Consider the following 19664-nt stretch of genomic DNA (forward strand, 5'->3'; position numbering starts at 1 on the left):
AAACAGAGGGAGAGAAACAGAGAGAGAGAAACAGAGAGAGAGAAACAGAGCCAGAGAAAGAAACAGAGAGATGGAAACAGAGAGAGAGAAACAGAGAGAGAGAAACAGAGAAAGAGAAAGAAACAGAGAGGTGGAAACAGAGAGAGATAAACAGAGAGAGATAAAGAGAGCCAGAGAAAGAAAGAGAGCGAGAAACAGAGCCAGAGAAAGAAACAGAGAGAGAGAAAGAAACAGAGAGAGAAACAGAGAGAGAGAAACAGAGAGAGATAAACAGAGCCAGAGAGAGAGAAACAGAGAGAGAGAAACAGAGAGATAAACAGAGCCAGAGAGAGAAACAGAGAGAGAGAAACAGAGAGAGAGAAACAGAGAGAGAGAAACAGAGAGAGAGAAACAGAGAGAGAGAAACAGAGCCAGAGAAAGAAACAGAGAGATGGAAACAGAGAGAGAGAAACAGAGCAGAGAAAGAAACACAGAGAGAGAAAGAAACAGAGAGAGAGAAAGAAACAGAGCAGAGAAAGAAACAGAGAGAGAGAACCAGAGAGAGATAAACAGAGCCAGAAAGAGAGAAACAGAGAGAGAGAAACAGAGGGAGAGACACAGAGGGAGAGAAACAGAGGGAGAGAAACAGAGGGAGAGAAACAGAGGGAGAGAAACAGAGGGAGAGAAACAGAGCCAGAGAAAGAAATAGAGAGAGAGAAACAGAGAGAGAGAAACAGATCCAGAGAAAGAAACAGAGAGAGAGAAACAGAGCAGAGAAATAAACAGAGAGAGAGAAAGAGAGAGAGATAAACAGAGCCAGAGAGAGAGAGAGAGAGAGAGAAAGAAACAGAGAGAGAGAAAGAAACAGAGAGAGAGAAACAGAGGGAGAGAAACAGAGAGAGAGAAACAGAGAGAGAGAAACAGAGAGAGAGAAACAGAGCCAGAGAAAGAAACAGAGAGATGGAAACAGAGAGAGAGAGAGAAACAGAGAGAGAGAGAAACAGAGAGAGAGAAACAGAGCCAGAGAAAGAAACAGAGAGATGGAAACAGAGAGAGAGAGAAACAGAGAGAGAGAAAGAGAGAGAGAGAAACAGAGAGATGGAAACAGAGAGAGAGAGAAACAGAGAGAGAGAAAGAGAGAGAGAAACAGAGCCAGAGAAAGAAACAGAGAGAGAAACAGAGAGAGAGAAACAGAGTGAGATAAACAGAGAGAGATAAACAGATCCAGAGAGAGAGAAACAGAGAGAGAGAAACAGAGAGAGAGAAACAGAGCCAGAGAGAGAAACAGAGAGAGAGAAACAGAGAGAGAGAAACAGAGCCAGAGAGAGAAACAGAGAGAGAGAAACAGAGCCAGAGAAAGAAACAGAGAGGTGGAAACAGAGAGAGAGAGAAACAGAGGGGGAGATAAACAGAGCCAGAGAAAGAAAGAGAGATGGAAACAGAGAGAGAGAGAAACACAGAGAGAGAAACAGAGAGAGAGAAACAGAGAGAGCGAAACAGAGAGAGAGAAACAGAGCCATAGAAAGAAACAGAGAGAGAGAAACAGAGAGAGAGAAACAGAGAGAGAGAAACAGAGAGAGAGAAACAGGGAGAGAAACAGAGCCAGAGAAAGAAACAGAGAGAGAGAAAGAAACAGAGAGAGAGAAAAAGAGAGAGAGAGAAACAGAGAGAGAAAGAGAAACAGAGAGAGAGAAACAGAGCCATAGAAAGAAACAGAGAGAGAGAAACAGAGAGAGAGAAACAGAGAGAGAAACAGAGCCAGAGAAAGAAACAGAGAGAGAGAAAGAAACAGAGAGAGAGAAACAGGGAGAGAGAGAAACAGAGAGAGAGAGAAACAGAGAGAGAAAGAGAAACAGAGAGAGAGAAACAGAGAGAGAGAGAAACAGAGAGGGAGATAAACAGAGAGAGATAAACAGAGCCAGAGAAAGAAAGAGAGATGGAAACAGAGAGAGAGAGAAACACAGAGAGAGAAACAGAGAGAGAGACACAGAGAGAGCGAAACAGAGAGAGAGAAACAGAGCCATAGAAAGAAACAGAGAGAGAAACAGAGAGAGAGAAACAGAGAGAGAGAAACAGAGAGAGAGAAACAGGGAGAGAAACAGAGCCAGAGAAAGAAACAGAGAGAGAGAAAGAAACAGAGAGAGAGAAACAGAGAGAGAGAGAAACAGAGAGAGAGAGAAACAGAGAGAGAGAGAAACAGAGAGAGAGAAACAGAGAGAGAAAGAGAAACAGAGAGAGAGAAACAGAGAGAGAGAAACAGAGAGAGAGAAACAGAGAGAGAGAAACAGAGAAAGAGAAACAGAGAGAGAGAAACAGAGAGAGAGAAAGAGAAAGAAACAGAGAGAGAGAAAGAGAAAGAAACAGAGAGAGAGAAACAGAGCCAGAGAAAGAAACAGAGTGAGAGAAACAGAGGGAGAGAAACAGAGGGAGAGAAACAGAGAGAGAGAAACAGAGAGAGAGAAACAGAGCCAGAGAAAGAAACAGAGAGATGGAAACAGAAAGAGAGAGAAACAGAGAGAGAGAAACAGAGAGAGAGAAACAGAGCCAGAGAAAGAAACAGAGAGATGGAAACAGAGAGAGAGAGAAACAGAGCCAGAGAAAGAAACAGAGAGGTGGAAACAGAGAGAGAGAGAGAAACAGAGAGAGAGAAACAGAGCCAGAGAAAGAAACAGAGAGAGAGAAACAGAGCCAGAGAAAGAAACAGAGAGAGAGAAACAGAGCCAGAGAAAGAAACAGAGAGAGAGAAAGAAACAGAGAGAGAAACAGAGAGAGAGAAACAGAGAGAGAGAAACAGAGAGATAAACAGAGCCAGAGAGAGAAACAGAGAGAGAGAAACAGAGAGAGAGAAACAGAGAGAGAGAAACAGAGAGAGAGAAACAGAGCCAGAGAAAGAAACAGATAGAGATAAACAGAGAGAGAAACAGAGCCAGAGAAAGAAACAGAGAGATGGAAACAGAGAGAGAGAAACAGAGCAGAGAAAGAAACAGAGAGAGAGAAAGAAACAGAGAGAGAGAAAGAAACAGAGCAGAGAAAGAAACAGAGAGAGAGAACCAGAGAGAGATAAACAGAGCCAGAAAGAGAGAAACAGAGAGAGAGAAACAGAGGGAGAGAAACAGAGGGAGAGAAACAGAGGGAGAGAAACAGAGCCAGAGAAAGAAATAGAGAGAGAGAAACAGAGAGAGAGAAACAGATCCAGAGAAAGAAACAGAGAGAGAGAAACAGAGCAGAGAAATAAACAGAGAGAGAGAAAGAGAGAGAGAAACAGAGAGAGAGAAACAGAGAGAGAGAAACAGAGAGAGAGAAACAGAGAGAGATAAACAGAGCCAGAGAAATAAACAGAGCCAGAGAAACAGAGAGAGAGAAACAGAGATAGAGAAACAGAGCCAGAGAAACAGAGCCAGAGAAATAAACAGAGAGAGAGAAAGAGAGAGAGAAACAGAGAGAGAGAAACAGAGAGAGAGAAACAGAGAGAGAGAAACAGAGAGAGAGAAACAGAGAGAGATAAACAGAGCCAGAGAAATAAACAGAGCCAGAGAAATAAACAGAGCCAGAGAAATAAACAGAGAGAGAGAAACAGAGAGAGAGAAACAGAGAGAGAGAAACAGAGCCAGAGAAACAGAGCCAGAGAAACAGAGCCAGAGAAACAGAGCCAGAGAAACAGAGCCAGAGAAACAGAGCCAGAGAAACAGAGAGAGAGAAACAGAGAGAGAGAAACAGAGAGAGAGAAACAGAGAGAGATAAACAGAGCCAGAGAAATAAACAGAGAGAGAGAAACAGAGAGAGAGAAACAGAGAGAGAGAAACAGAGAGAGAGAAACAGAGAGAGAAACAGAGCCAGAGAAACAGAGCCAGAGAAACAGAGCCAGAGAAACAGAGAGAGAGAAACAGAGCCAGAGAAACAGAGAGAGAGAAACAGAGCCAGAGAAACAGAGCCAGAGAAACAGAGAGAGAGAATTAGAGAGAGAGAAACAGAGACAGAGAAAGAAACAGAGAGAGAGAAAGAAACAGAGAGAGAAACAGAGAGAGAGATAAACAGAGCCAGAGAGAGAGAAACAGAGGGAGAGAAACAGAGGGAGAGAAACAGAGGGAGAGAAGCAGAGAGAGAGAAACAGAGAGAGAGAAACAGAGCAGAGAAAGAAACAGAGGGAGAGAAACAGAGAGAGAGAAACAGAGCCAGAGAAATAAACAGAGAGAGAGAAAGAGAGAAACAGAGAGAGAGAAACAGAGAGAGAGAAACAGAGAGAGATAAACAGAGCCAGAGAAAGAAACAGAGAGAGAGAAAGAAACAGAGAGAGAAACAGAGAGAGATAAACAGAGCCAGAGAGAGAGAAACACAGATAGAGAAACAGAGAGAGATAAACAGAGCCAGAGAGAGAGAAACAGAGAGAGAGAAACAGAGGGAGAGAAACAGAGGGAGGTAAACAGAGAGAGAGAAACAGAGGGAGAGAAACAGAGGGAGGTAAACAGAGAGAGATAAACAGAGCCAGAGAAAGAAACAGAGAGAGAGAAAGAAACAGAGAGAGAGAGAAACAGAGCCAGAGAAAGAAACAGAGAGATGGAAACAGAGAGAGAGAAACAGAGCCAGAGAAAGAAACAGAGAGAGAGAAAGAAACAGAGAGAGAGAGAAACAGAGCCAGAGAAAGAAACAGAGAGATGGAAACAGAGAGAGAGAAACAGAGCCAGAGAAAGAAACAGAGAGATGGAAACAGAGAGAGAGAAACAGAGCCAGAGAAAGAAACAGAGAGATGGAAACAGAGAGAGAGAAACAGAGCCAGAGAAAGAAACAGAGAGATGGAAACAGAGAGAGAGAAACAGAGCCAGAGAAAGAAACAGAGAGATGGAAACAGAGAGAGAGAAACAGAGCCAGAGAAAGAAACAGAGAGAGATAAACAAAGAGAAACAAAGAAAGAGGGAAAGAGAAACAGAGAGAGAAACAGAGAGAGAGAAACAGAGAGAGAGAAACAGAGAGAGAGAAACAGAGAGAGAGAAACAGAGAGAGAGAAACAGAGCCATGGAAAACGAGAGAAAGAGAAACAGGGCCATAGAAGAGAGAGAAACAGAGCCATAGAAAGAAAGAGAGAGAAACAAAGCCATATAAAGAAAAAGGGAGAAACAGAGCCATAGAAAGAATGAGAAAGAAACAGAGCCATAGAAAGAAATAGAGAAAGAGAAATAAACAGAGCCATAGAAAGAAATAGAGAAAGAGAAATAAACAGAGCCATAGAAAGAAATAGAGAAAGAGAAATAAACAGAGCCATAGAAAGAAGGAGGGAGAAACAGAGTAACAGAGCCATAGAAAGAAGGAGAGGGAGAAACAGAGTAAAAGAGCCATAGAAAGAAATAGAGAAAGAGAAATAAACAGAGCCATAGAAAGAAGGAGGGAGAAACAGAGTAACAGAGCCATAGAAAGAAGGAGAGGGAGAAACAGAGTAAAAGAGCCATAGAAAGAAGGAGGGAGAAACAGAGAGTAACAGAGCCATAGAAAGAATGAGAAAGAAACAGAGCCATAGAAAGAATGAGAAAGAAACAGAGCCATAGAAAGAAAGAGAAAGAAACAGAGCCATAGAAAGAAAGAGAAAGAAACAGAGCCATAGAAAGAAAGAGAAAGAAACAGAGCCATAGAAAGAATGAGAAAGAAACAGAGCCATAGAAAGAAAGAGAAAGAAACAGAGCCATAGAAAGAAAGAGAAAGAAACAGAGCCATAGAAAGAAAGAGAAAGAAACAGAGCCATAGAAAGAAAGAGAAAGAAACAGAGCCATAGAAAGAAAGAGAAAGAAACAGAGCCATAGAAAGAATGAGAAAGAAACAGAGCCATAGAAAGAAAGAGAAAGAAACAGAGCCATAGAAAGAAAGAGAAAGAAACAGAGCCATAGAAAGAAAGAGAAAGAAACAGATACATAGAAAGAAAGAGAAAGAAACAGAGCCATAGAAAGAAAGAGAAAGAAACAGAGCCATAGAAAGAAAGGCGTGGGGTGAAAAGGCCAGACTTCAGTGATTAGATCTGTTCCTCTGACCTTAGTGGTGTGTGTGTGTGTGTGTGTGTGTGTGTGTGTGTGTGTGTGTGTGTGTGTGTGTGTGTGTGTGTGTGTGTGTGTGTGTGTGTGTGTGTGTATATAAGGGTGTATACACAAGTCTGCCAAAAAGCCAAGGGGGTGTCTCCGTTTCCCTTCAGCTAACCCCTAGGGGTAACAATTGGGAAGCTCATTCTGTGTGTGTGTGTGTGTGTGTGTGTGTGTGTGTGTGTGTGTGTGTGTGAGTCAACGCATACAGACTTTGGCCAACAATAGCCAATCATAATTCGCCAGCAATCACACATACCCCCCTCCCTCTGCACTGACGTCAGAGGAACCACAGGGACCCCAGGCACATTCCTTCCTTCCTTCCTTTGCTCTCTCCCTCTCTCTCTTGTCCTAGCTTATACAATATAGTATCTGTTTCTCCTTCACAAAAAAACGACCCCACAAGAGTTTTTGGGTGATGGAATCTAGATGTCTGATTCCATAATCTCTTCTTTCTCATAACATTGTGTTTTACCCTCAGATCTAGTGTGTGCAACTACAAATGCATGTATTTTGTGTGTGCGAGGGTAATTTCCCTCTGAGCGCGTGACGGTCCTTTTTAGGTTGGTGGGAAGGGGTGCGGATGGGAAGGGGGGTCTGACCAGAAACAATCCTGTCATCCAGTCACATGATAATGGGGAGGCTGCGGGCCACTGTTGATATTGGGTTTGATGGTTTCTTCTCTACAATGTAAAACCTGTCATCTGGAACACGGTGTCACTAAGTAAAGGGGAGGCTGTTAGTACAATCCCTTCTCAATTTGATTATCTTCTCTCAGTCAACTGAACATGATCAGTCATTTTTGAGATAGTGTTTAATCCAAGTGTGTGTGTTTACCATGGCGTCCAGTAGGTGGATGCATCGTAGCAATTCAGGTCTGGTCTCACAGTACAGGCGGAACAGCAGTCTGCCGATAGGCTGCTTCTCACACAGGCTTATGTAGTCCCGATCTGCCAGAAACAAACAAACAAACCACACACACATTTGGATAGACCTAGGCACGTTTACAAACGCTTACAACACACCAGCAAAGTGGCACACAAGTATTACTTGCAAAAACACACACACAGTAATGTACCGATGCTGTTGCCCAGCTCAGTGCATTGGCTGATGTGGGGGAAGCGAAGGATCTCCTTCCATTTCTTACTCCTCCCCTTCCGCTTCCCACCTCCACCTGCAGATAGAGAGAAAACAAGGGATGAGGGGGACGATCAACTACAACACCAACAACTGAGGTTCTGTGCTCACACACACACACACACACACACACACACACACACACACCAACAACTGATATGTTCTATGCTGAGGCGCACACACGCACGCACGCAAAGAGAGAAAGAGATGGAGAGCTCTGCAACTGACAAATGAGTGCAGATCAGGGCTCTGAATGAACTCATAGCCATTGTGTTTATGTATCATTTATACATTATGTCTCACTTCCTCTCCAAATCCCTTCTCTCCCTTTCCTTTTCGTCCTCTGTGTAATGTGCCGGGGAATGTGGCCCCCTCGAGGCAGAACAGTGTGCGTGTGTTTAACAGGGAATCCATCCCAGTCAGACAGATTCCCCTCGGAACATAGAGCATGGCCAAAGCAGATTCCATCACTAAATAACCCTGAATATGCTTCCAGCAGAGGGCTCTCACACATACGCATCAATATCATATGATTAACCATGTTTGCTACTGAAATGGTGCTAATGTTCGCTAGGTTTGCCCTTCCCTGTCTCACACTCACATTGTGTAGGATAGTCTGGTATGAGAGTGATGGAGAGAGATGGAGAGCGAGAGCGAGGTAGAGGAGAGAGCGAGGTAGAGGAGAGAGCGAGGGCTACAGACAGATGGACATCTTTAATCAATAATCCAGGAACGCTCCAACAAGTATGTAATGTGTTAACCACTCACTGTGTGTAAACGCTTTAGCAGCTTTCCTCTTTACTTACCCCCCCAAACTCTTTCTTGCACACTGACTGCTGTCACAGACCCTCCCCTCAGGCATCAGTCTAACCTAGGTTACACAACAGGCCTCCCTCCTCCTCTCAGACCTCAGTCTAAACTGGGTTACACAATGGGCCTCCCTCCCCTCAGACCACAGTCTAAACTGGGTTACACAATGGGCCTCCCTCCTCCCCTCAGACCTCAGTCTAAACTGGGTTACACAATGGGCCTCCCTCCCCTCAGACCTCAGTCTAAACTGGGTTACACAATGGGCCTCCCTCCTCCCCTCAGACCTCAGTCTAAACTGGGTTACACAATGGGCCTCCCTCCTCCCCTCAGACCTCAGTCTAAACTGGGTTACACAATGGGCCTCCCTCTCCTCAGACCACAGTCTAAACTGGGTTACACAACAGGCCTCCCTCCTCCCCTCAGACCTCAGTCTAAACTGGGTTACACAATGGGCCTCCCTCTCCTCAGACCTGAGTCTAAACTGGGTTACACAACAGGCCTCCCTCCTCCTCTCAGACCTCAGTCTAAACTGGGTTACACAATGGGCCTCCCTCCTCCCCTCAGACCTCAGTCTAAACTGGGTTACACAACAGGCCTCCTTCCTCCCCTTCTTCACCTCACTGAACTGACATGGACTTGACAGGTGAAAACTATGTAGTGGAACCCTTGCAGAGGTAAGCCTTTCAGGCAACACATGCCCTGCCAGGAAAAACAGACTAGGACCCAGAGATGTTCCTGGTTGGGTCACATGGAATATAATGGAAATGTAACTCCAACAAGTCAACAGTTGTAACTAGTGAATTATTAACCCTGACCTTAAACATCCTAAAATAACTATTGGGCCTAAGCAACAGTAACTATGACATTCTTACCACAGCCCACTTCCCTAGCTACGTTCACACAACTTCTCAGAGAACAGAAGTACAACTTCAAATGGGGGAAAGTAATGAATAAGTGACAGACAGGTGAGAAGCAGTCAGGCTTCTCAGAAGGCTAGGCTGGTTAGAGCAAGAGACTATGGTGGACATCATATCATAGATGGTAAACATGTGGTCTACGAGGCTCATAATGGAATGAGGCCCATCAAATAGAGAATTACAACATATCTAATTCTCTCTCCTTCTCCACAGTGTTTTCTCATTCATTCCCTTCATGGATTTACAATGAATTAACAGGTGTAAGAAAGATGGTGTAAATAGCTTGGTCCTCCACCCTGTCTTTCAATACAACACGATGCTGTTGTTACACTGTAACACCACTGTAAGAGCAGAATCAACAACCTCTGCATAATCCAAACAGTTGCTTTGTGAGATGTTAAAGTTCACAGTTGGTCATTGTTATGTAAATGCAGGGTTAAAAGTACCAGTGGCCTGGCTTTGGCCCCAGGTGAGAGAAGGTCCACCGAAGCCATGACCCAGTCAGACGACAGGGGTGTTGGCCTGCGTAGGTGGAAACATAAAAGTCTGATCCTTTTGGGTAAAAACACTAGGGTAAATTGGGTAAAACACTAGGGTGAATCCTGTATGGATGTACTTGACCACAATACTCCTCCTTCCCTCTGCATCTACCGTACCAGTGGTGGGCAAACGTTTTGGCTCGTTTTCGAAATTCAAAGAGTGGCCGCACAGATGTTTGGGGATTGATTTGTTTGCAGGCCAGAAACAAAAGGGCAATTATTTAAAAATATATACGTTCATTATCATTTCTGCATACTTTCTATCTAGTAGCAGACATTCAAGAGAAGCTTGGAGTGGTTTTAGCACATAATAATACCCCCCCCCCCCGGATTGAATGGGCTCGCAGGCCGGAACCGGCCCCCGGGGCCGTAGTTTGCCCACCCCTGTACTAAATCCTATTCTCTCCCAGTCTCTTCCTTCCTCACTCTTTTTCTCTCTGTCGGTCTGTCCATCAACTTCCTCTTTCTTACTTACCCTTCTCTAACTTTTCCTCCCTCTCTTAATCTCTCCCTCTTTCTTAGTCTCACTCTCTAAGTGTCTGATTCGTCCCCACTGAATAATCACTTTTACATGCCCGGTTACTGAGCTGCATTCCCGCATTCATGACCAATCAGTGACCTCTTTCCATTCTGCTGGCCAATCAATTATCTCTATCTTGGGTCATTTGAAGTCACAGGTTTACAACTTGTTTACTAGATTAACAACCTTCCCTTGTTTTCGTGGTAGATAAAATACATTTTGGTTTAGCATAGATACAGTGGGGCAAAAAAGTATTTAGTCAGCCACCAATTGTGCAAGTTCTCCCACTTAAAAAGACGAGAGGCCTGTCATTTTCATCATAGGTACACTTCAACTATGACAGACAAAATGAGAAAAAAATACTTTGTTATATACCCTTTGTTGGCAACGACAGAGGTCAAACGTTTTCTGTAAGTCTTCACAAGGTTTTCACACACTGTTGCTGGTATTTTGGCCCATTCCTCCATGCAGATCTCCTCTAGAGAAGTGATGTTTTGCGGCTTGTGCTGGGCAACACGGACTTTCAACTCCCTCCAAAGATTTTCTTTGGGGTTGAGATCTGGAGACTGGCTAGGCCACTCCAGGACCTTGAAATGCTTCTTACGAAGCCACTCCTTCGTTGCCCGGGCGGTGTGTTTGGGATCATTGTCATGCTGAAAGACCCAGCCACGTTTCATCTTCAATGCCCTTGCTGATGGAAGGAGGTTTTCACTCAAAATCTCACGATACATGGCCCCATTCATTCTTTCTTTTACACGGATCAGTCGTCCTGGTCCCTTTGCAGAAAAACAGCCCCAATGCATGATGTTTCCACCCCCATGCTTCACAGTATGTATGGTGTTCTTTGGATGCAACTCAGCATTCTTTGTCCTCCAAACACGACGAGTTGAGTTTTTACCAAAAAGTTATATTTTGGTTTCATCTGACCATATGACATTCTCCCAATCTTCTTCTGGATCATCCAAATGCTCTCTAGCAAACTTCAGATGAGCCTGGACATGTACTGGCTTAAGCAGGGGGACACGTCTGGCACTGCAGGATTTGAGTCCCTGGCGGCGTAGTGTGTTACTGATGGTAGGCTTTGTTACTTTGGTCCCAGCTCTCTGCAGGTCATTCACTAGTTCCCCCCGTGTGGTTCTGGGATTTTTGCTCACCGTTCTTGTGATCATTTTGACCCCACGGGGTGAGATCTTGCGTGGAGCCCCAGATCGAGGGAGATTATCAGTGGTCTTGTATGTCTTCCATTTCCTAATAATTGCTCCCACAGTTGATTTCTTCAAACCAAGCTGCTTACCTATTGCAGATTCAGTCTTCCCAGCCTGGTGCAGGTCTACAATTTTGTTTCTGGTGTCCTTTGACAGCTCTTTGGTCTTGGCCATAGTGAAGTTTGGAGTGTGACTGTTTGAGGTTGTGGACAGGTGTCTTTTATACTGATAACAAGTTCAAACAGGTGCCATTAATACAGGTAACGAGTGGAGGACAGAGGAGCCTCGTAAAGAGGAAGTTACAGGTCTGTGAGAGCCAGAAATCTTGCTTGTTTGTAGGTGACCAAATACTTTTTTCCCACCATAATTTGCAAATAAATTCATAAAAACATCCTACAGTGTGATTTTCTGGATTTTTTTTCTCATTTTGTCTGTCATAGTTGAAGTGTACCTATGATGAAAATTACAGGCCTCTCTCATCTTTTTAAGTGGGAGAATTTGCACAATTGGTGGCTGACTAAATACTTTTTTGCCCCACTGTATATCTGAGATGCAGTAAGGAATGGTTCAACTTATACAGAGTTTTTAGTCATTCGATGTGCAAATGTCAGGAGTCAAATGTATAGTTATATATTTAGCATATCAGTCCATTGTTTAAAACATTTTTGTTAAAGGACCACATGAATAGATTTCTAATTCTATGGTTAGGACAGCGCAAAATAACCATAAACTTGCCCTTTAAAAGTCATTGAGAAAACCTACTGATCAAAGCACAAAGAACAAGTGTGTCTGTGGGCAAATGAAACCTGAAAAGTATCTGAGTGACTTTTACTTTGGTGTTCAGCTGAAACTAACAGGGACAAAGTCTACATGAGGGAACAGGCTCAGGCCTGTGTGTGTGTGTGTGTGTGTGTGTGTGTGTGTGTGTGTGTGTGTGTGTGTGTGTGTGTGTGTGTGTGTGTGTGTGTGTAATATGAAGAAAGCATTTATAACTGCTTAGCAAACTCTACCAGTACTCATTTCAGTGCAGTTAATTGTTAGCAGTAACAAACAGCCTTAGGAGGATCCCATCTAAGAGTACAGGTGATGGATGCTATAAATCTTAAGAAACAGCAGAACCAGGGACCAACACTTAGAACATTACTTCCAAGCCAGTACTGCCATCAAAGAGAGCCCAAACTAAATACTGTGTTGAGGGGTGGGCTCCATGAATTCACTTCACAGATTCCAAACAACATTAAAACAACGACAAAATCAGGCACACACACAGCATCACAGAAACACAGAGAGGAATCTATTGGAGGGGGGGTCCCACAATAAATGACACACTAAAGTGTGACAAAGAGACTTTAAAATACATTACCAGTATAATTCTAGTGCATAGTTATCATTACAGCATGAAATTAAACTACATGGTAGCAGTGTAACCAAAGAATGGTTTCAAACTAAAATCCATTCTGGGAACACATTTCCTTTTTTACAATAGCCTCAACCTCACCAGAAGTGTGTATAGCATTCAATGCTACCTACAGCATGTAGACAGGAAGACAAAATAACCGTACTTTTCATGACAATAAGTCTGCGCCATAGTGGGAGCAGAAAACATGACCCCATTACTTTCACGGGTTATCATTTTATGTTACTTCCATGGCAGCTGGCCATCGCTGCCTAATGAAGGGGAAACATTGACATGAACATTCCAAGACCGTCTGCAATGGAATGCATCTGGCACTGTGTGATAGTGCTAAGCCTTTGTGGAAATGTGAAACTATAATAAATGAACATGCTCAGATTTCTAACCATAGTATAATGTTTAAGTTCAGTAAAAGCCTGTGTCAAGCAGCACAGTGTCTGGGTTTGTTACTGTAGCTTTCTGTTTGACAAAGTTGGGTTGTAAAAGTATGAATAGAGTCATAAAAGTCTTATGTAAACTTTCTCCTCTCCCCTTCCTCTCTCTATCACTCTATTCTGTAGCTCCCTTTCTCACAGTGTGTTACTCTCTCACTCACTCGCTCGTACACACACACAAACACACACATTCCGGTGTGCGCTCATTGCGTACAGGAACTCGTCAGTGTAATTTGTTCCATGCGGGTTATGCGGACTACTCCCTTTGTGTGTTTCTGGTTTACAGCTCTGACATCATCAGTGCGAGCCGAGCAAAGTAAAAATAATGTCAGAGAGAGAACTACATCTGTCTGGAGAGAAACCAGGGGGTTACCATCATCATACTCACGTGTGTGTTTTCAGTGTTAGTTAAATAAAAATAAATACAAATGTAATTAGAGAGGAGGGTGTGCACCATCATCCTACTGTCCTGAGTAAAGGGAACTTTGTGAAGTGTGTGTGTGTGTGTGTGTGTGTGTGAGAGAGAGAGAGAAAGTGAAGTTTGAGGAGTACTGTGAGCGAAGAGAGCTCCACTGTGGACTTTGTAGCGATGAGCTCATCCTGACTACGTGGGATGGCAGGCCAGGAGAGGCCTCGGGCACAGTAGGTCTGTACTGGATCTGTCACACACACAGTTAACAATTTTTTTTTATATATATATATATATATATATATATATATATATATATATATATATATATATATATATATATATATATATAAATATATAAATAAAATAATATATAAATATATAAATAAAAGACACACATGATCAACACAATACAAACCTCACAATCTAATGTAAAAGTGATTTCTAGAAAACCACATCCTGACATTTTTGACCAGGGGAAGGAAACAAATTGACAACAACTAAGTCCCCCAAAAATGTGCATTTGTAAATAACAATAATTTCCTACCTTGATCGCATTGAGACACGATCGAGGCTCTTTTTTGATTCGTGGGAATATTTGGGAACAGATTTCCTAAATTAAACAAATGTTTTGCTCTATTCCTGGTGATTTCCTGGTAATTTTCCTGGTGACTGCATATGCTGCCATATAAATATTATTAATATACCGCACATCCCCATTCAAGTCAATGATGGCATAATGGGTGGACTGGAGGCTATTGTGAGTGTACCCATAAGAGCAAAGCAGGAAGTAAAAGCAGGAAGTAAAAGCAGCAAGTGTACCCATCGATATAGATGCGGTAAAGAGGTCACTCAAACTCAAAACAATGGATTTACTATGGAAACACATGGGGGAAAGGGCCATGGGGGTGGGGTGGGGTGGGGGGGGAAATCCAGTCTCCTCATTTCTCCCCTGCAAAATGTCTGTATGCTAGCTATGCTAAACAGCTTAAACCAAATGGGAGTTAGCATTCACTTCTAAACATGAAAACGGACAGCTTCTATATGTTATGCAGTGAAAACAGCCTAATATATCCAGATCGGACTTTAGTAACCACATTGTGGGCCTATTAGAATACATGCAGGCCTTTAGAAAGTATTCACACCCGTTTCATTTTTTCAGATTTTGTTGTGTTACAGCCTGAATTTAAAATATATTTAATTTAGATTTTTTTGGGGCACTGGCCTACACACAATAACCCATAATGTCAAAGTGGAATTATGTTGTTTGAAATACAAATTAATAAAACGTGAAAAGCCGAAATGTCTTGAGTCAATAAGTATTTAACCCCTTTCTTATGGCAAGCTTAAATACTTTCAGGAGTAAAAATGTGCTTAATAAGTCACATAATAAGTTGCATGGACTCAATGTGTGCAATAATAGTGTAATTGTGAATGACTACCTCATCTCTGAACCCCACACATAAAATTATCAGTAAGGTCCCTCAGTTGAGCAGTGAATTTCACTGAGGTTTTCCATTGCCTCGCAAAGAAGGGCACCCATTGGTAGATGAGAAAGAAAATAAAGCATACATTGAATATCCCTTAGAGCATAGAAAAGTTATTCATTATACTTTGGATGGTGTATCAATACACCCAGTTACTACAAAGATACAAGCGTCCTCCCTAACTCAGTTGCCGGAGAGGAAGAAAACCACTCAGAGATTTCACCATGAGGCCAATGGTGACTTTAAAAGAGTTACATTGTAGTCCCTGTGCTGTGTACGAAGACCAAACAAACATGTATACCAAACACAGGGTTGAGACCCAAACAAAATAGCGAGGAGTACCTTGATTAAATACACAATCGCACAATGATTATCACATGGGACGAGACCCATAATTATCGGCACAATACACGTGGCAACAAAAGTGTTATGTTTAGGGCAAATCCAATACATTACTGAGTACCACTCTCCATATTTTTAAGCATAGTGGTAACTGCATCATGTTATGGGTATGCTTGTAATCATTAAGGACTTGGGAGTTTTTCAGGATAAAAATAAATGGAATGGAGCTAAGCACAGGCAACATCCTAGAGGGAAACCTGGTTCAGTCTGCTTTCCACTCGACACAGAGATTAATTCACATTTCAGCAGGACAATAACCTAAAACACAAGACCAAATCTACAATGGAGTTGCTTATCAAGAAGACAGGGAATGTTCCTGAGTGGCCGAGTCACAGTTTTGACTTAAATCTACTTGAGAATCTATGGCAAGACCTGAAAATTATTTTCTAGTAATGATCAACAACCAATTTGACAGAATTTGAAGAATTTTTTTAAATAAATGGGGATACGTTGCACAATCCAGGTGTGGAAAGCTCTTAGAGACTTACCCAGAAAGACTCACAGCTGTAATCGCTGCCAAATGTGTTTCTACAAAGTATTGACTCAGAGATATGAATACTTATGTAAATACTATATTTATTTTTTAAATTTTCAACACATTTGCAAACATTTCTAAAAACATGTTTTCACTTTGTTATTATGGGGTATTGTGTGTAGATGGGTGAGAAAAAAATAATATTTAATCCATTTTTAATTCAGGCTGTAATAACAAAATGTGGAATAAGTCAAGGGGTATGAATGCTTTCTGAAGTCATTGTAAATAAAATACAATTTTATTTGTCACGTGTCAAATACAACCTTACAGTGAAATGCTTATTTACAAGCCCTTAAACATCAATGCGTCAAGCAGTTAAGAAAAATAAGTGTTAAGTAAAAAATTGAAAATAAAAATTTTAAGTTACAAATAATTAAACAGCAGCAGTAAAATAACAATAGTGAGGCTATATACAGGGGGTACCGGAACAGAGTCAATGTGCGTGGGCACCAGTTAGTCGAGGTAATATGTACATGTAGGTAGAGTTAAAGTGACTATGCATAGATAATAACCAGAGAGTAGCAGCAGCGTAAAAGAGGGGTCTGGGTAGCCCTTTGATTAGCAATTCAGGAGTCTTATGGAATGTGGGTAGAAGCTGTTAAGAAGCCTTTTGGACCTAGACTTGGCACTCCGGTACCGCTTGCCATGCGGTAGCAGAGAGAACAGTCTATGACAAGGGTGGCTGGAGTCATTGACAATTTTTAGGGCCTTCCTCTGACACCAACTGGTATAGAGGTCCTGGATGGCAGGAAGCTTGGCCCCAGTGATGTACCGGGCCATACGCACTACCCTCTGTAGTGCCTTGCGATCAGAGGCAGAGCAGTTGCTATACCAGGCAGTGATGCAACCAGTCAGGATGCTCTCGATGTTGCAGCTGTAGAACCTTTTGAGGATCTGAGGACCCATGCCAAATCTTTTCAGTCTCCTGAGGGGGAATAAGTTTTGTCGTGCCCTCTTCACGACTGTCTTAGTGTGTTTGGACCATGATAGCTTGTTGGTGATGTGGACACCAAGGAACTTGAAGCTCTCAACCTGCTCCATTACAGCCCCATTGATGAGAATGAGGGCGTGCTCGGTCTTCCTTTTCCTGTAGTCCATAATCATCTCCTTTGTCTCGAACACGTTGAGGGAGAGGTTGTTGTCCTGGCACCACATGGCCAGGTCTCAGGCCTCCTCCATATAGGCTGTCACATCGTTGTCGGTGATCAGGCTTACCACTGTTGTGTCGTCAGCAAACTTAATGATGATGTTGTATTCGTGCCTGACCATGCAGTCATGAGTGAACAGGGAGTACAGGAGGGGACTGAGCATGCACGCCTGAGGGGCCCCCGTGTTGAGGATCAGCGTGGCGGATGTGTTTTTACCTACCCTAACCACCTGGAGGCGGCCTGTCAGAAAGTCCAGGATCTAGTTGATGAGGGAGGTGTTTATTCCCAGGGTCCTTAGCTTAGTGATGAGCTTTGAGGGCACTATGGTGTTGAAAGCTGAGCTGTAGTCAATGAATAGCATTCTCACATAGGTGTTCCTTTTGTCCAGGAGGGAAAGGCAGTGTTGAGTGCAATAGAGATTGCATCATGAGTGGATCTGTTGGGGCAGTATACAAATTGGAGTGGGTCTAGGGTTTCTGGGATAATGATGTTGTGAGCCATGACCAGCCTTTCAAAGCACTTCATGGCTACAGACGTGAGTTCTACGGGTTGGTAGTAATTTTGGCAGGTTACCTTAGTGTTCTTGGACACAGAGACTATGGTGGTCTTCTTGAAACATGTTGGTATTACAGACTCAGTCAGGGACAAGTTGAAAATGTCCGTGAAGACACATGCTAGTTTGTCAGCGCGTGCTCGGAGTACACATCCTGGTAATCCGTTTGGCCCTGCGGCCTTGTGGATGTTGACCTGTTTTAAGGTCTTACTCACATCCGCTAAGTAGAGCGTGATCATAACAGTCATGTTACTTGCCTCGAAGTGAGCAAAGAAGTAATTTAGCTCATCTGTTTGGCTTGTGTCAATGGGCAGCTTGCGGCTGTGCTTCCGTTTATAGCCTGTAATAGTTTGAATGCCCTGCCACATCCTACAAGCGTTGGAGCAGGTCTAGTATGATTCAATATTAGTCCTGTATTGACTGCTTGATGGTTCGTCGGAGGGCATAGCAGGATTTCTTATAAGATTCCAGGTTAGAGTCCCGCTCCTTGAAAGCAGCAGCTCTACCCTTTGGCTCAGTGCGGATATTGCCTGTGATCCATGGCTTCTGGTTGGGGTATGTACGCACGGTCCCCTTGGGAACCGTACGTGACGGATTTGACGAATATCCACTTTGTTGGATCAGATTTGTTGAATGTGCGCCAATCCGGTCAATGGAACGTCTGTGTTCCATTGACCTTTATCGCATCTACTGTATGGTAAAAGACCCATTCAATATGTGCTGTGATTTGTTGATACAAATCAACTGACATTCCACTGCATGAGCGAAATCAATTAACATAATTGGTATGAAAATTCTACATTACCAAAGAAACTATTGCATCACAATACCAGGCAGCCATTGTGAGTGTACATGACTTTACCAGTCATGGGTACACTTGCCAGGGTAATTGCCCGGGTTAGAGATTCCAAGCCCGTTCTATTCATTCTAGGCAACCGGAGACTCGAATGCAACAACAGGTTGTGAAGAGTCCATGTTACTGCAGAAACGGACTCAACCACACAAATGCCAGGCTGTCCCGTCTTTAGCCAGCTGTTTGTTTCAAAAAACAAAACACATGACATTCTTCATCCATAACCATCGGTTACACAGTTACACGGTAATCGATAGACCAGTGGTAGTAAATAGTGTGTGCAATGTGTAACCTCTGCATCGTTGGGAAGGGCTTCTTAGTAAGCATTTCACGTAAGAAAGGCTACACCCATTGTACTCGGCGCATGTGACAAATAACATTTGATTTAATTTGACAGAACCGAAGGACAAATTCATTCCCTGTGTTGAATGACAGTGGGCTCCTTCAATGAACGTTCAGTTCCATTTCTGTTCTAGTTCCCTTGGCCCTTAACCCTTCAAATGTTCCCCGATGTGAACCATTGAGACCATTAGGTAACTAACCATATTAGGTACTGAACCAAAACGCCCAGCAGCAGGACCATAAGCAGAGCTATAGGTAAAACTATCACCATAATGTCCCCACGTTAATATAAGCCAAAGCAATCCTGTCCTTTCCCTGGGCAGCACCGTGAGGTGTCAGACATGTCAGTGACCTGACTCCTTCTCACAATCAGGATGCAAACACTGATTTATACTGAGCAAAAATATAAAACGCAACATGCAACAATTTCAAAGTTACAGCTCATGTAAGGAAATCTGACAATTTAAATACATAAATAAATTAGCACCTAATCTATTGATTTCACATGACTGGGCAGGGGCGCAGTCATGGGTGGGCCTGGGAGGGCATAGGCCCACCCACTTGGGAGCCAGGCCCAGCCAGTCAGAATGAGTTTATCTCCCAAAAAAAACTGCTTTATTACAGACAGAAATACTCCTCCCCCCTCTGACGATCCTGCAGGTGAAGAAGCCGGATGTGGAGGTCCTGGGCTGGCATGGTTACACGTGGTCTGCGGTTGTGAGGCCGGTTGTATGTACTGCCAAATTCTCTAAAACTTCATTGGACGTGGCATGTGGTAGAGAAATGAACATTGAATTATCTGGAAACCGCTCTGGAGGACATTCCTGCAGTCAGCATGCCAATTGCACACTCCATCAAAACTTGAGACATCTGTGGCATTTTGTTGTGACAAAACTGCACATTTTAGAGTGGCCTTTTATT

The 19664-nt window shown here is 43.1% G+C and overlaps 1 protein-coding gene across 2 annotated transcripts in view; it reads right to left on the reverse strand.

Moving 5' to 3' along the window:
- Positions 1-19664, reverse strand: part of LOC139390197 (G protein-coupled receptor kinase 5-like) — a 60732-nt gene that overhangs the window by 24768 nt on the left and 16300 nt on the right. For both annotated transcript variants that reach the window (XM_071137457.1, XM_071137458.1), the window contains exons 2-3: positions 7117-7212; positions 6876-6988 (exon numbers count right to left, since the gene is read on the reverse strand). In XM_071137457.1, coding sequence (XP_070993558.1) covers positions 6876-6988; positions 7117-7212 — 209 coding nt within the window. The remainder of the gene's footprint in view (positions 1-6875; positions 6989-7116; positions 7213-19664) is intronic.

This window comes from Oncorhynchus clarkii, chromosome 30 (assembly GCF_045791955.1).
Source record: "Oncorhynchus clarkii lewisi isolate Uvic-CL-2024 chromosome 30, UVic_Ocla_1.0, whole genome shotgun sequence".
Lineage (NCBI taxonomy): Eukaryota > Metazoa > Chordata > Actinopteri > Salmoniformes > Salmonidae > Oncorhynchus > Oncorhynchus clarkii.